The sequence below is a fragment of the Corvus kubaryi genome, unplaced genomic scaffold (assembly GCF_017639235.1).
Source record: "Corvus kubaryi isolate FWS band 111438036 unplaced genomic scaffold, C.kubaryi_AGA036_p1.0 37367, whole genome shotgun sequence".
In the NCBI taxonomy this organism is placed as follows: Eukaryota; Metazoa; Chordata; class Aves; order Passeriformes; family Corvidae; genus Corvus; species Corvus kubaryi.
In genome coordinates this window covers 5897355-5913962 of record NW_024581119.1, presented here as the reverse complement: position 1 = coordinate 5913962, position 16608 = coordinate 5897355, and the positions used below count along the sequence as shown (strand labels likewise).

The 16608-nt window shown below is 48.4% G+C and overlaps 1 protein-coding gene across 9 annotated transcripts in view; it reads left to right on the top strand.

The window, feature by feature from the left end:
• The window catches only part of ARHGAP32 (Rho GTPase activating protein 32), a 237828-nt gene that overhangs the window by 173119 nt on the left and 48101 nt on the right, over window positions 1-16608 (top strand). For 5 of the 9 annotated variants that reach the window (XM_042034019.1, XM_042034020.1, XM_042034017.1 and 2 more), the window contains 2 exons: window positions 4852-4902; window positions 7528-7602. The exons of 2 other annotated variants lie outside the window; for them this stretch is intronic. In XM_042034019.1, the coding sequence (XP_041889953.1) occupies window positions 4852-4902; window positions 7528-7602 (126 nt within the window). Of the gene's footprint in view, window positions 1-4851; window positions 4903-7527; window positions 7603-15759; window positions 15865-16608 lie in introns of those variants that run through there. 2 more of the 9 variants (XM_042034018.1, XM_042034024.1) reach the window with 2 other exon arrangements.

Here is a 16608-nt window from a genome sequence, read left to right as displayed (position 1 = left end):
AATGGGATTTTGGATCTGAGTCTACTGTCAACCTTCCCATCCCTTCAGTGTTCTCTGGAAGTGATTGGCATTAGGTGTTCTGGCATAACTGAAATCTCTGCAAAATTTACTGGTGGGGAAACCGAAATTTTTAAAAAATACCTCTATATTCATATAGATAAAGATATTTCTGTGTATCTTTACTATCAAGGAGAACTTCGAACATGCTGTTCTTCCTTAAAATGTTAAGCAGCTGGGAAGTGGAGTTGGTGTTGAACTGGTATTCTTTTCATCCCTCTTCTCTATTTTAATGATGTTCCTTATCTTGGCAGATTGCTGACTTGATACTTTAAAACAAATAGATGTGATTCAAAAGCTTGGCTTTTACCAAAGGAAACAACAGCATTTATCAGCTCAGAGCTTGGGAGTTTGGTGGAAAGTCATGGATAGCCCAAGCTGTGAGTGCTCTGCAGGGATCTGTGTGCTTTGGAGAGCTGGCAGGGCAGGGCAGGGCAGGGCAGGGGTGTCCTCAGCCACTGGTGTCCGCAGCCTGTGACATTCCTGGCAATATGCGTTTGGTGGAATCAGAGGCACAGAGATGAGCATTCCCTGCATCCAGGACCTGCCTGTGCCCGGTCACTGCTCCATCAGCTAAAGCAGGAAAGGCAACTTCCAGCCTATACACAAGCAAATGTTTGTTAAACATGGCTCAGGCAGTTCAGTGTCCTGAGCTGCTGGGGAGCAGTGCCTTGCTCTGCTTTAGGGGAGATAATGGAGCAGAAGGGATGAATAGATTCCTTTTGGCTTTAACAACACACTGGGGGGTGCATTTCCCCTCAGCCCTGGGAAGTGTTTGGTATAAAGTTGACACCACAAGCCCACGTCCCATGAAAAGTGATAAGTTGGAAGATACTGCCAAGTCACAAGGGTGTCCCCTGACCTTCCCTGATGGCTGTTCTGTGGGTACATTAAATGTGGGTACATTAAAAGGCTCCTCGAGGAGAGCACTAATGAGCTTCAAGGTGTAAGGAGTGGTGCAGCTGATTCTGCCATCCTGCCCCTCCTCTGCACGCAGCATTCCTGCTGCCACTCCTTTGGTGCCCTGTTTGTGCACCTTGGGAAGTGACAGCACTTGATGTTGACAGGAGTCTGGGAGTCCTTCCTTGGACACTACAAAAGCTGGCTGGAGCAGGAGTCAGGGAGGAGGTTCCTGTGGTTAAGGAATGTTGGATGGGTGCAGGAGGACTCCGGGAACTCTCTGCCTGTGTGAGCTGGGTGAGAGGAGGAAGGCAGAAAGGAGTTCCAGGTCCAGCACAGCCCAGGGGGGTGGCACGGGGCAGGACTGAGGTGCTGGAGCACCCCGGGTGCTGCCAAATGGGAAACTGGATGTCCCCAAGGGCATCCTGCAGGGCTCACTGGGAATGGCATTGCCAGGATAATGTACTTTCCTCGCCCATATTCCTGCATTTTGTGTTTCCCAGTCCATGCCTTACGCACACAGGGTATTTCTCATGCACGTAAATACCCACATTAATTACTTTTCTCCCTCTACCTGTATTTAAAACACTAGTTTGGCTTTCCCCAGGGAATGGAGACTTTCCTAAAAATCTCATTTGGAGCTGTTGTCCTCACTTGACATCAGCAGGGTATTTCATCCTGAATTAATGTGAAGTTTTAGATTTGGCCTTGATGAGCTGCACTTATCAACAGGCCAACTTTAATTTCTTTAATCAAAATAGAATGTGTGGAGCATCCAGGATATTGTGTATGTGCAGAGTAAAGCTCTTTGCCGCGAAGGAATTTCCAAACACAGAACTCCTCGTGCTGCTTAGTTGTCCCTGGATTTGGCTGGGCTGAGGAACCTGATGAAAAGCAGATGGAAAGCAGGGAACTTCCTGCCCTGGGTTTCTATTATGATTTATAATTAGAGGGTTTGATGTGCACAAGGGATGGGGACAGCATTTTAATGGAGCCATAAAATATTGCAGTGGTCTCTAATGCAGAGCAGTGAGTGCAGTTCCACGGAGATGAAACACGGGGAGGGGCAGAGCAGGGTTGGGATTGAGGGCAAACTCTGCTTTTGGAAACAATATTTTCATGGACTGTGGCAGGACGTGCTTTGTACCAGCAGTGATGGAGCCAGGGCCTGGGATAAGGGATGGAAAATGGGCCATACAGAAAAACTGGCCTTTGTATTCAGTTCTGAACAGGCAGAGTGATATGAAAGAATGTCAATTTTGCCCCAAGTCACCTCTCAAATTTATTTGAGAATGAAGTTTGGAGTCAGGAGGTTTTGGAAAGGTACCTGTTGGAGAGGTATTTTCCCTCCTATGTTGGACTAAGCCTGTGCCCTCTTTTTTTTCATGTTCAGTCCTGTAAGAAAATGCTTTTTTTTTTTTTCCAGCTGGAATGTATATGCTTTCCTGACTGTTTCTATTTATGTAAAAAACCTTGTGAAGATCTAGGAAGGTTCTTTGGGCTCATCAAATCCCACATTTCTTGAGCACTTTCCTTTTCTCTAAATTCTCCCAGTATTCTTAGTGGGATACAATAATGATAATTTTTTAGCCTAAAATATTATATTGAATTGATATCTAATATTCGTAGTTAATATTATCAATTTAGCTGAATTTCAGTGCCAGAATAGGTGGAATCAGCTCATATTCATGAGGATTTTTAGAGCTTCAGGAAAAAGGCTGCATTTGAATTTCAGATATTGAGAGAGAAGTGAACCTTTTCAATATTCAGTGCTGCTCAGAAGCAAAGGTGTGAATAGCTGCTCTGGATTTTCCTTCTAAGTGAACATTTGGGAATTGCCTGTACATCGTGGCTGTGCTGACTCTTCTCATTCTCCTCTGTCCATCTCTTTTTTTGGGAACAGTGTGTTAATGTCCATGTGTTCATGTTGTCCCCACTCATCAGTCACAGGCAGTGTCTCAGCTCTCTCTTTCAGTCCTTTCTTCCTCATAATTCTGGATATTCATAGTTTAGCAATATTTTAACCCACATCTCACACCTTACCTCGTACCTGCAGTTTGTTTTTGTCTTTTCCTAACAAGCAGCATCTTTCTGTGACCCAACTTCACTGCAATGGCCTTGGCAGGGTCATTTTGGGGAAGGTTTTAGGCTTGGTCTTTGCTGGGGAGCAGCTGCTTTCAGTGGGGAAACACAGAATTAAGCTGCAGTTTGCAGGGGGACAATTAGAGCTGAAGAGAAGAAATGGGGGATAAGAAGGTAATGTTTCACTTTTTTTTCCTGCCCCCAAAATAAGCATTTTTAAAGCCTCAGGAGTCATTCTCACCAGTTCCTCATTTAGGACAAAGAATGAATAACCCAGCTCTGCCCAACTTTGTGGAGGAGTTTTCAAATTCCTGTCTCATCCATTTAATTTAGATTTGCCAGGTGAAGGTGCTCTTATGATACACAACATTAAAAGGAGCCCTGTCAGTATTACAAGCTGTTGTGAATGACTAATTTTCTTTTTAAAACATCAATAACAGATTGATCTGGGTCAGCACACTCGATAGGAATAATCCACTGAAATTTAGCTCTGGATCAGGCAGTGGGCTCTGCCCTGACCTCCTGCAGGCTCTGCTCAGTGCTGGAGGAATTTCTTTTAACTGCAAAAATGCAAATTGAGACACATTCACTGAGTTAGAGCTGTTGCAATCACAAGGCCGTGCCTGGTTTGAAACAGGCTCATTTCTAATCCCTGGATAAAAAAGATTGTGGTCAGTTTTTCATTTTAGTAAAAATCAAGAAGAAGAAAGTGCAAATAGAGCTTAAATTCTGCAGATGCCTGGGCTGAGCAGCCATTTGACACTGATTAGAGCATCATGTCTTAATTAGTGCTTTTATAAAGAAAACAGGGGAAGTGAGAGTGTACATAATTAGTACCAGTCTTGTTAATCTTAAGTAAACAAAGCAGTTGTTTAGTGTTCCATGCCACTGTCTCATTAAAGCTGAATGAAATGGAAATGTGCTGAGCCAAGGCAGGGATCCATTTCCAGGGGGGAAGCAGAGAGGGCATGAGCACCCAGAGCTGCCCAGGCTGCCAGCTCGAGCTCCTGAGGGGACAGGAACTGCTCACAGCCCTGCCAGGCCTCGGGACCAAATCCTGCAGGGAATCCTGATCCCTTGGGCAGAGCTGGGCATGGACACGGGGATTGCAGGAGGAAAGGCCAACAGTGGGAGTGTGGAAACTCACTTCAGCAGAGTCCGTGTCCATGTCTGTGAGGGGAATTTCCCAGGCTCTGGGATTCAGGCAGCAGAGACCCCAGCAGGTCCGTGCCAGCCTGCTCGTGGAATTGTTGGGCTGGGAAAGTCCCGCTGTTCCCCAGCACTGCCACGTTCACCTGCAGACCGTGTCCCCACATCCACCCACTGTCCTGGGCCCTGCCATGCAGAGCATGGGGCTGGGGCAGGGCTGGGCCTGCCTCCTCTGCAGTTCAGGGTTTTCAGGAAGGACGCAGCAGCAAAACACGAGACTGAGACAGTAACTCTGCTTTTTGCCTAAGTGCAGCTTCTGCTTTAGCACCAGGGGAAATGCAGGGAAATTCAAAGCGTAACAAAATTCAATATGTAACAAGCCCCGTGCTGTTGGGCAGGACAGGGATGCACCTTGTGCTGAAAGGTCAAACATGCAAAACGTTGGGGTTTTTTTGAGCTGGGACACAGGGTGGGAATTCCTGGATCCTACTGAATTTCCCAAGTGTTTAGCACCAAACAACCTGAAGGATTGGGTGTGTTGCATTGTGCTGTTCATAGCCCAGCCGAGCTTTGTGTGAAATGAGCCCGTTTTCAGTGGGAGCATGTTTTAACCAGCTGCTTTTTGTTTTGTTTTTTCCCATTTTTTTATTTCTCCCTTCCCAGTCTCCCCTGCCCATGGAGCCCGTCCAGCGTCCTGGAGCTACTTCCCCCCTTGTACGTTTTCACTTATTCCTTTGTCCTCCTTTCATTCTTGCCTCGTTTCTCTGTTTCCTTTTTCTTTCCTTCTTCTTCTGTACGTGTGGCTCAGGAGCAGTGATGCCCTGAAGGATATTTAGGGAAACCAAAACAAACCTGTGTTCTAAGGTGCTTTTTTAAAAGATATTTGGACTTAAAATACTACAGCAGGGAAAGAACAAAGCTGGTTATAGCTTTTTTCTGGGGGTGATAGAATAATTTTGAACCCATAAAAAGATTGAAGAGATTAAAAAGAAAGAAATTAAGTGCCAGATGGCCAAGTATGAATGTCAGTGTGAAGAGAAGGTAAAAATGGCTGATGGGGAGGAATTAAACATAGTTCTCCGAGTTTGTTAGAACATGACAACCTTCAGAAGCCAAAATTCCCTTTTTTTTTTTTTTATGAGGGAATGGTGTTTGTGCTTAACATCTGACAATGCCCAAAGTGAACTTGTGGCTTGTTTATTCAGAGTCCTGCTTCACGTTGCCGTGGTCTTTTTTCGATCCTGCTGATGCTGGTCTAAACCTCACAGCAATAACCTGGTGTCAGTAAAACCTGGGACTGGTCATGTAGATTTATCATTTTTTACAGCAAATGTCTCACTTGCACAAATTGGCTCCCCCTGGGATGTTGTTTGGATCCCCTAAGTCAGTCTGAAAGCTGGATATGCAAATACTGTAGAGAGATAATTATAAAATCTACAATATTCATGTATATATAGACAGATAAATCCTTTATGCACACACCCACTGCCAGCTGCTGGCACAGACACTGTGCTGCTGTCCCTGGAATGTGGGGAAGTGCTTCCCATTCCCAGGGCTCCTTCCAGAGGGACAGAAAACCTGTTCCTGGTGTGAAGATTTGATTTCCTGAGCACCTTCCTGAGCACATGCCAACGTGATTAGATCCCTCCAGGCAGAAGGAGACTCCAGAGGGGGAGAACAGGGTTTGTGTTTGGGATATATCATGGAGAGTGAGGTGAGGCTTCTTCCACTGCACATATCCAAACCCACAGGAGCCAGGGAATACTGAAACTGGGAGGGAGGTTTTAAGAATGGGGGCAGAATTTATTGCTATGACTGGCCATGTCCACTGATAAATAACGTGACAGAAAATTTGGGAGGAATCAGAATAGTGAATCTTGTAAGATCCAGGGAGTTCCCTTTGGGCACACAAATATGGGGAAAAGATTTTTCTTAATGTTTTTCCATTTGTAGAGTCAAGTTCCTTGGATCCCTGAGCCCTTCAGAGATGCAATTCCTGCCAAGGAGCAGCAGCAGTTAAACTCAGATAACACAGGCAGGCTTTAGCCTGTCTATTTTTTCAGGCAGGCTTTTTTATTAGGTTTCTAACACAAAAACAAGGGATGGCCACATTTCTGGTTATTTAATGTGAGTGGTCAGTGTTGAGTCCCCTTCCTCTTTCAGCTGTGAGAAGGAAGATTCTGACAACAGAACAGCTCCAATATTTTTGCTCAGAGCTATGAGGCTTATTAGTGGTTCTGCTTGTTTTTCCTGTGAAATTAATTCCTTGTGACAGCTCTGTCCTTTGTGAGTCATGGAATTGCCACAGAGATGGGAAACTTGGCTGTGGCTGCTCTGAGAGCACCACTGGAGAGCTGGGGAACCACATCCTCCCATGGCTGAGCACTGGGTTATGATATTCGTGTGTCCCACAGATCATGGCTGCATGACTTCTGCTGCCAGGAATTTAGGAATAGTTGTGCTTTTTAAGTGTGGCGGATTTGAGGTCCTGTTCAGGTTTTGCTGGTGCAAAGGGGAAGTTCCTTTCTGGGCTCATTGAGGGACAGAAGTTCTTTTTTGGACTCAGATAAACGAGCTGAGCTCTGGACAGGGAGGCAGGGGCTGGAAGAGGGTTTTGTAACTGGGACAAAGTGCCCCTGACCACAAGCCCAAAATCTTTGGCTTCCCAGCCACAGCAAAAGCTGTTCCTGTGCAAGCTGTTCTGTGTTGAACATCACTCATTTCTCCTCTCCATGTGCCAACCCAAACTGACATCTATTTTATAGAATTTTTAATACTCTTTTTACAGTGAAAACTCTGCTTAGGGTGGTCTGTGCACAGCATCCCAGAATCCCAGACTGGTTTGGGTTGGAAGGGAGCCTAAAGATCATCTGGTTCCACCCCCTGCCGTGTGCAGGGACTGGAATTGGGAACTGGCCTGCACACACTGTGCTCTCTCCTGAGCCAGCTCCAAGCCCAGTTGTTCAGGCACCAGCAGCATCCACTCCATCCCCAGCAGCTCAGTTTTCCAGGGATTTGGGTGTTCACTCAGCTTAGTCCAGCTCACCTCATGGTTTTTGCTGTTCACACTGTGAGCTCAGTGGATCCCCTCCCTCCCACTCCTTTTTGCACACAGACATTGCTGGGGAAGAACAATTCAGGCCTAGAACAGCCCAGAGAAGCCCCAGCTCTGCATGCTCAGCACTGAACTCTGGATTTCTCCAGCTCTGTCTCTCTAATTGCTGTCTCTCCACGTTGAATTGTTGGACTCCTGCAGTCCCTCCAGGAGATATTTTAACTTTGTCCTCTCTCTTGCCCTCTGTCTGTCCCTCTGCCCCCTGCCCTGACCCCGATTATCAGACTTGGAGATGGATAGTGTAAAACCAGGCTCTGCATTTGTTACCGAGGCTCTGAACCAGTCCCACCTGAGCTCAGGTAGAGCCTGTTCTGTGCTACCCTAACCACATCTAACCCTGTCTGTGGTAGCAATAACCACTCACTAACCCTGCTTGCTGGCAGAACCTAGCTGTAGTGTAATAAATAGTGCAATAGAGAATTAGTAATTTTTTTTAGTATTAAAAAGCTGTTGGGTAGAAAAGCCAGTGCCTGGTTCTGAGAACCCACCTTCTCAGGGGCAGATTTTCTTCAAGTGATTTCCAGACCCAGTGAGTGAATCCAAATCTTCAGGTGATGCTCAGCACACCTGGGCCTTGCCTTGTGCACACCCTGCAGTATCAGCAGCCATGTGGGTGGTAGTCTGTGTATCAGAAATCAGCTTCTTTTCCCCGCCAGCTGCTGCATCTCTAAATATAAAGTGTTCTTCTTTTCCCAGCCTTTCAGTTTGAGCCTCACTATCGGAAGGGTTTGCCAAACCCTCTGTGACCACGCTCTGGAGGGAAGAGCTTGCTTGAATAAGAGAGGGAAGAAATGTGGTTAAATATATAGTTTTATGGCAATGGAAACAGCCCTCCTGTGTGCCCAGTGCACAGTGAGAGCAGAAAACAACTGTGTTGTGTTGTCATTGCCATGACAACGTGGCTGTCACTATCAGAACTGGCATTAGGTGAAATTAAAGTGTTCCAATGGAACTGAGGAGCTGAGATGTGTCCCTGGTACATTTTATGTAATTAAACAGTTAATCCTCAGTTATTGAGAGGTATTTGACAACAGACATTTCAATTGATTTGCTTTTTGTGTTAAATCATACCTGGACTTTGTTTCTCTGGATCTCCTAAGTGCTTGGTAAGAGAATGTCAGTGGGATTTTAGGGGAGGCAGAGCAGCAATGTGTGGGAGCTTTATTTCTAGGCAGGGCTTGGCACCAAGGCACATGGCAGAGTTCTTGCACAGGCTTCAGACAGTGTTGTCCCCCGTGTCCCTCTGTTTCACCCAGTCCCTTGGGATTGGGGTTGAACTGTACCTTCCTAGAGGTCATCCCAAGCTGTTCCTTGGGTTAAACGAACAGGTTATTATTGGATATTTGATATCAAAGCAATGCTGATAAATGCAGCCAGTCAGAGCTCATTTGAGTCCTGCTGTCCACAAAACCATGGAATCAGGAATAGCCTGAGCTGGACCCACAAGGATCAGCCAGTTCTACCCCTGGCCCTGCACAGACACCCCAAACTCTCACCCTGTGCCTGAAAGCGTTGTCCAAATGCTCCTGGAGCTCTGGCAGCCGTGGGGCTGTGCCCATTCCAGGGCGAGGAAGAATCTTTTCCTGACACCCACTGGTAGAACATTTCAGTTCATGAAGGAGCCACTGCTTGTGCAGTTCAGTGACTGAAGTGCTTGGTAGGTGCCAGGCATCTCTTCTAATTGTATTTGAACTGATTGCAAAGCTTCTTGTGGTTTAGGTGTAAAGCTCTGCCTCTGCTGCAAGCCTTGTCTGGATTCCCATTGTACCTTCTCCGGTCACCAAAGGAGGATTTATTTTTAAACTAGGCTTTAGGGCTTTATTTCACTGCCATCAGAAGTGCTGGATGCTTGCTTTGAAAAAAATAGTATTATTTTGCTGGTAGTTTGGCTCTTGGATACATTAAGAATGTCAAACTTCACCTTCCGTAAATGTGTTGCATTGCTGGATTTCAGTGCAGTGCGCTCTGGAAAGTGCTTATTTACCCTGAATTGCTCCAGTAATTACCTGGCTTTAGGAGAAGGGGATTTATTGCAGGGACTGCCCAGGACTGTAAGACTGTTTAGTCTTTTTAGGTCTTGAAATTTGTAGCGCAGACCAGAACTGCAGCAGCATTTTGCTGAGTTTCTCATTTCCTTGGAGTCTTTTTCTCTTTGCTATCCCTCCCTTGTTTTAAGCGATTTGTCTTTTGTTCCTTCCCATTTTTTGGCAGAAATAGAAAGGGATGAGAGCTGTGGGCTGATCTGTGGAAGTGCTGCTAAATAGAGGATTCATCTGGTCCTCTCTGAAATTTGCACCATAAAATCTGTGATTCTGCTGGAAAAGTAGGAGTTGGAGAGAACAGCTCCCTGAGCCTGTGTGCTGGGGACAGACATGGCAAAAATTCTGTGTTCCCTGGGCAAGCAGGGATGGGATGTAGGAGCATCCCAAAAGCAGCAGCAGCAGCATCTGTCCTGCCTGGGATGAAGAATCACTCACAGCCCTCTCTGGGGGACTGGATTTGGAGAAAGTCCCGCTGTGCTTCAGCCAGCCAGGCAGCACCAAGTGTGTTGTTCTGCTTTTCCAGCAGTAGTTTGGGAGAAGAAACCAGCAGGGCTCTGGATCTGGGTCTGCTGCTCCATTCCCCCTTCCCCTACAGGGCACAGGATGCCCTTGGCACTCCATGGAAGTGCAGCATTCCCCGGACCAGCTGTGCAGCTGAAGCTCTGAATGATCTTCTCAATGTCCCATTTCCCTTTTGCAAGGGGCCAGGGTTTGGATGTTCCTCTAGACCTGCATGAAAATCCACCTGAGGAGTCTCCATAATGTACCATGGTAAGAGTTGCAGGTACACAGGATGGCAGGGAATTGCAGTTTTGGGAGTTCTTCACCAAACTGGGATGAGCAGTGGATTTAAAAGGAGCAGTTTTAGAGTTAAAAAGTGTCAGATATTCTTTCTGCACCCTCTGCCTATGGGGACGTTTTTATTTGCAACTTGCTTTTGCCTTTTGCCTTCAGTGGCAAATCTGAAACACTTTTCCTGTCTACCTAAACAAAATCTCTAAACCTTGGCTAACTCCAAGGTGAGAGACGAGAAGAAATTGTATTTCACGAAGTTCCTGAGGATGCAGAGCATTAGGGAGTCAATGTATTTTTTCTTCCTCTGTAATCCTTTAATCCTTGAACAGTGCAGGTGCTTCTGACAATGGCAGTGAGACCCAGGAGTGCACTTTGGCAGTGCTTTATGAACACCCCTGGCTGTTCCTTACCCCCCCACTGAGGAGTTTTAGGTGATGGTGATGCAGTGTTTGCAGTGAGAACAAATCCATGTTTCTGTGACATTTCCTGGGTGCTATGGAAACTGTCTGGGTGGTTCTCAGGAACTTGTGAGTAAGTTGGTTGACATTTTCTTCAAGAGGCCTGGATTTGAAAGCCTGGAGTGGAAGAGCAGGATTTGGGGATTAGTGCTGTGTCTGGAGGGCCCAGGGGAAGCTGGAGCAGGGGTGGAGCAGCAGGAGCAGGGCAGGAAATCCATCCTTTGGAGAGAAGCTGGACTGAAACAAAAGGGACCTGCAGGCTCAGGGACCCAGGGGCAAGAGGAAGGTGCCCTTTGGTTCTGCTGTTTCATTTATATCTTTTTTTATTTTTTAGCTGAACTCAAATAGAGTTTTCTGATCTATGAAAGCCCTGCTCGAGCCCTCCCAGCCCTGAGGGGAGGGATCCTGTGTCTCCTCAGAATGTGCCATGAGTGCAAAGCCAGTGGTCCCAGGACAGCTGGTGGACACCAGTGTTGTCCTGTGGGACCATCAGGTGCAGGCTGAACCTGGGGATGCTCCGGGGACCTTCTGCCTTCTCTGAACAATCCCGGTAAGGCACAGGTGGAGGTGTCAGTGAATGAGCCTTTGTGTCCAGCCCCCAAGCATTCAGGTTTTTCCATGGAATAGCTGAGTCTCCTGGAAGTATGGAAAAGATCCCACACAGAGCTGGCACAAAAAACCCCATCCCTGCCCACCACAACCCCCTGTCAGGGTCCAGGCTCCTGGCCTAGGAGCCCTTCAGTAGCTTTGGGGAGCAAGGGGAGCAGCAGAGCTCTGCCAGTTGAGGAGCATCCTCTGCTCCATCCCAGCTTATCCTGCATCCCCACGGGGAGGCACTGCTGGTGTAATTACAGCGCTGGAAATCAGCCTCCAGGCGCAGGGAAATGCCTGAACACCGGTAGAGGGAAGAGCCAGATTAATTCCTGTGTTCCCTACAGTGCAGTTTCTCTTTGTGTGTGGTCACCAAGGCTTTGGGAAGAAGCTGAGCCCATAAACAGCAGCTTCAGGCATCTCACATTTTGACAGGTAATTTTGTGGTGAGCCGTGGCCATGTTTCCTGGGGAATTTTAATTGGAAAATAAAAGGAACAGGCGTGGTGTGTGGATCTGTGCACAGTCTGTACACATCAGTTCATGAATAATTACAGAGATCTGTGTTCTGTGCAGGTAAGAAAGAGCTGTGTTAAAGTTTGTTATGGGAACATTCCCGGTGTTGGAGAGGCTGGATCCCTCCGAATGGGCAGAGTAGTGTGAAGCACAGCAGTGAAACTTGGCTGAGTGCAGGGTGTTGGAAGCACCAGTGTGCTTTAATGAGGCCACTTTCCTTTTCACTTGTTCTGTGCTGCTTTCTCACTCTGCCTGCTCTCCACTTACTCAGGTTGGGGGGGCTGTTATTTTTAAACAGGATGTTTTTTCCTTTCGCACAAGCTCCGTCAAAATGGGACTTAACTCTAATAATAGTTGGCTTGAGCAAAACTCTGCAGTTATGCTAAAAGCTCTGAAATCATGGCAAGAGGGAGTTTGTTCTGCTCTGCTTTTCCTCCTCTTTTCTCCTGAATAATTTTGTAAATTAGTGTGGGAGCCAGCTTGCGACTTCAAAATACTTCAGGGCAGCTTTAACCATAGATGATGGCACAAAGCTCTGATCTGTTCCTGGCCTATGGATTTATCAAGGATTGTGCCAGTGCACAGCTCAACTCTCCCGTTAAAGCGTGGTCCTGGGAAGTTCACAAAGGCTGAGCAGCTACACCACCACCTCTCTGTGCATAAAGACTTAATAAATGGAATAGTTGGAATATTTTTCTTGCAGGCCATGGCAGACCATGGCTCCATCAACCAAAAGCTCAGTCACCACATGGTACCACTGTGCCCAGAGCAGCTGTGGCTGCCCCTGGATCCCTGGCAGTGCCCAAGGCCCATTTGGATGGGGCTTGGAGCAGCCTGGGACAGTGGAAGGTGTCCCTGTCCATGGCAGGGGTGGCACTGGATGAGCCTTAGGGTCTTTTCCAACCCATTCTGGGATTTGATGATTCCATACTCTGTGACATGAGATACCTGGTTGCTGTCAGCTTTGAATCAAATCCAGTCATTTTAAGGCATTCCATGCCATGATGTGCTGCTCTGTTGGGTTTTTTTTTAATGCCCCAGTCTGCTTTAATCCATAGTTTCTCAGCAATACCCCTTATTTTTAAAGGGGGTTTTGTTTATTTGTGTTGTATGTGTGTGTGTTTTGGGAGCAGCTGACTGCAGGATAAATCCAGCTGAGTAAGAAGCAGCATTGGAAAATCCTGCCTGTCCAACTCCTAATGATGGCTTGAACCTCTTTCAGTGGTCACATTTGCAAAACCAGAAAGTGGAAGAAGCTACAGGCTGCACTAATAACATTCTTTGGGTTGCTTTGCCTTCCCGGTTCTTCTGCCTGAAATAAGTTTTGGAGGATAGGGTGGACTTCAGGATTGAATTTGTAACAGGCACATGGATGGCCCTTTTTTCTGTGGTTTCAAATGCTTGGGCTTCTTTGCTGGGTTTAAAAGATACTCATTATCTGCCTCCACCGCTCCATGGCAATCTGACCAACTCCTTAGGAGTGAGAAATGCATCTCTTTCACTTGAATAATAATAACAATAATAATAGCTTAAAATTGTCTGGCAAAAGAAATTAGAACAGAAAATGAGACTCATGTGATTATTTTATTATTTCCAATCAAATATTCAGAAGCAGCAAGAAGACATCGCAGTGCTGTTCACTGCAGTGGAGAGCAGAGACCTCTGTGCAGGTGCAGAAGGTCCCAGGTGCAGAAGAGCCACATCTTGGTTGCTCAGGTTTCATTCCTAAAAGAAAGGCAGCTTCTAAGGAGGATTAAGGATTTTCCTTTACAGGAAAAAAAGCGCAGAAGATGCGTCACTGTACACCAGGTAGTAAAATACCTCCTCAGAGCAGTAATTGCAAAGGTAAAACCCAAGCCTGAAGCTGAGGCAGCTCTGGGTTATTGAGGATGCAGCTGTTACATTCCTGCCCTGATTAGCAAAAACAGGACTGGGCAACCCCTGGCCTTAGTTTGAAACGGGGCACCAGCAAAGGGTGTGAATGGAGCAGTTGGTCACAGCGGGGGTCACCAGCCTTGAAGGAGTCTTCCTGGCCTACAGTAAAAAGAAAAAAAATTATATAGGGAGCATACAACACATCCTGGCAGCTTTGGGCAGCTCAGTGTTGTTGCTCTGAAGTCCTGGATGCTGCTTGGAATTGTATGTGCATTTTGCATGTTAAGTAGGAATAGCATTGCTTCCGCTGTATGCGTCTGTGCTGGGATTTTCCCGGCTTTGATCAATGGGTTTGATGGGAAGAACGTTGCCAGAATGATGAGCTGGTACCAGGGAGAAGGGTTTGTACTTGGAATTATTCAGAGAGAAATGGATTTAGGAGTCGTGCTTGGCTGCTGAGGTAAACCCTGGTGTAATAGTGTGCTCACTGTCCAGGCGAAACAAGTCCAGCAGTAAATACCAAGTGTAAGGAGTAGCTGAGAACAGGATTATCGGGGGATGTGAGTCAGCAAATGATTTTGAAAATAGCGTGGAGGAGAAAGAAGTGAGTTTTCCCCTCCTGCTCATCAAGATGTCTGCAGATAGAGAGGCAAATTCCTCCTTAATCCTTCTGACCCTGAGGTTGCCCACCTTTAGCTGGCAAGCCCACATTTTAAAGTAGGTGAGAGCAATTATTGGGATTGATGAACTGGTGTTAATGGGAGAGCTCGGGGTCAAACAGCACAACGGCAGAACTTATCCCTCAAACCTGCAATAAATGCAGGTAAGGTCACAGCTTCACTGACACTAGGAAAAGCCTTGGCAGAGGCTTCCTGCCCTCCTGGCTCTTGTTCCTGGTCCGGTGCTGGTCGAGGCTGGGCAGGGATGGCAGTGCTGGGATCAGGTCGAGTCCCGGGGTCTCTGTGCTGTGCCCTGGGCTGGAGCCTGGCTGGAAATGGGTCACTGGGAAATGATGCTGTCATTTGGCTTTGCTTTCAAACAGCAGCACTCCCGGAGAGTTTTTAATTGGGTTTGTGATCTGATCAATGCAAACTAGCCCCTCGGACTGGGAGGGGGCATTGTTCCTGTGATTACATTAACGGGGACACCGAGGGCGCGGTCCCCAGGGTGTGGGGTGCGGTCCCCAGGGTGTGGGGTGCTGTCCCCAGGGTTCGAGGTGCGGTCCCCTGGGCTGTGGGGCCCAGCCTGTGTCCCATCGGGAAGCTGGGACGTGCTTCCATCCGAGCACTCGGGCATGCCCGGTGTCTCTCCCTTCCTTCTGGACATGCTGAGACAGATCTTTAGTGTGGACTCGGGGATTTGCTGTGGGAGCAGTGACTGAGGGACAGGGACGATGGCACAGATGTGCCCCTGAGCTCTGCAGACCCTGCAGGATTGGGCTGTTGCCTTCACCAGTGTCTTCTGTAGTTTTTGTAGCATGAAGGAGCAAGGAAGGAGAAAGTGGATACAGGTGAGTGCAGCTTTCCCGGCCCGCGTGTTTTCCTGGAGGTGCTCACAGGCTGAGGGGATGGGCACGGGCCCATCCCGATGGTGGAGGTTACAGAGCAGCCGTGGGTTATATGGGACAAAACCAGTGGTCAGACCTTCACAGAATCCCAGGATGGGTCAGGCTGGAAGGGACTTCAGAAGGTCACCAGGTCCCAGCTCCCCGCTCCAGCAGGGCCATCCCAGAGCACAGGACACAGGATTGTGTCCAGTGGGGGACACTCCACACCCTCTCTGTGGACAATCTGTTCAGTGCTTGGTCACTGCACACGGAAGTTTCTCCTCGTGTTCAGGTGGAACTTCCCGGACATCTCTTTCTATTGCTGGGCACCACCGAGCACAGCCTGATTCATCTTCTCAGCACCCCGTTTTTAGATTTTTATACCTGGGAATTTTTTTTATTTCAGTTTTAGCCCTCCCCCAGACGAGCAGCCGTGTGTTGCTCCCCATCGCTCCCTGCCCACCCTGCGCCCTTTGCCCGGCCCCGGCAGGGGGACAGGAGGGACAGGAGGGTCCCGCGGCACAGGGGCAGCGCTGGAGCGGCTGCGGGAGCCGGGGAAGGAGGGAGGGAGGGAGGGACGGACGGAGGGGGAAGGAAGGAAGGAGCCACCTGCGGAGGAGGAGCCGGGGAGGGGCTTGGCAGAGTCGCAGAGGCTGCGAGCAGCCGGCGCATCCCGCGGATCCCGGCGGAGCCGAGCGCAGCCCGGCGCGGAGCGGGACCCGGCCGGGAGCAGGGCCAGGTGAGGCAGCGATACCCCGGGTTACCCGGCCGGGGGCTCGGAGAGGGGCTGGAGGTGTCTGCGCCACTTGTTGCTTAGTAACTTGCCAGATATTTCATGTGCGTGTGGGGAATGGGTGGCTTTGGATGAGGATTCTTCTTTCCCGGTGGTGGTGGTGCATCAGGAAAGAGGCACTTGGCACATGCTTCGCATTAGATATTGGAAAGAAATTCCTCCCTGTGAGGGTGCTGAGGCCCTGGCACAGGTTGCCCGGGGCAGCTGTGGCTGCCCCATCCCTGGGAGTGTCCAAGGCCAGGTTGGACAAGGCTTGGAACACCCTGGGATAGTGGGAGGTGTCCCTGCCCATGGCAGGGGGTAGAACGAGATGGGCTTTTAAGTCCCTTCCAAGCCAAACTATTCCGTTACTTGATGGTACTTAACACCCCCTGGCTGGGCCCAGCCGTGCCGGGCTGTGCTGGGGTGTCCTGCCCAGGACACTGCCTGGAGCAGAGCTGATCCTACACGGGGGTGATGCTGTGGGGGTGCTCAGATGCCTCCCTGCCTGGGGTCATGTTTTCAGACAGGTAGAACATACCTGGTGTCAGTAATTCCTCTCTCATCCCTGGCTGCTGGTTACAGTGCTTCTGCAGTGGCAGACGATCCTCGGGGATCTGTGCCCGTGGGCAGGTGCCCTGGCTTGGTGACCAAATACCGATTAAATTTACTTACTTACCCCTCTCCCCATCCTTGTTAATTGTTTTACGT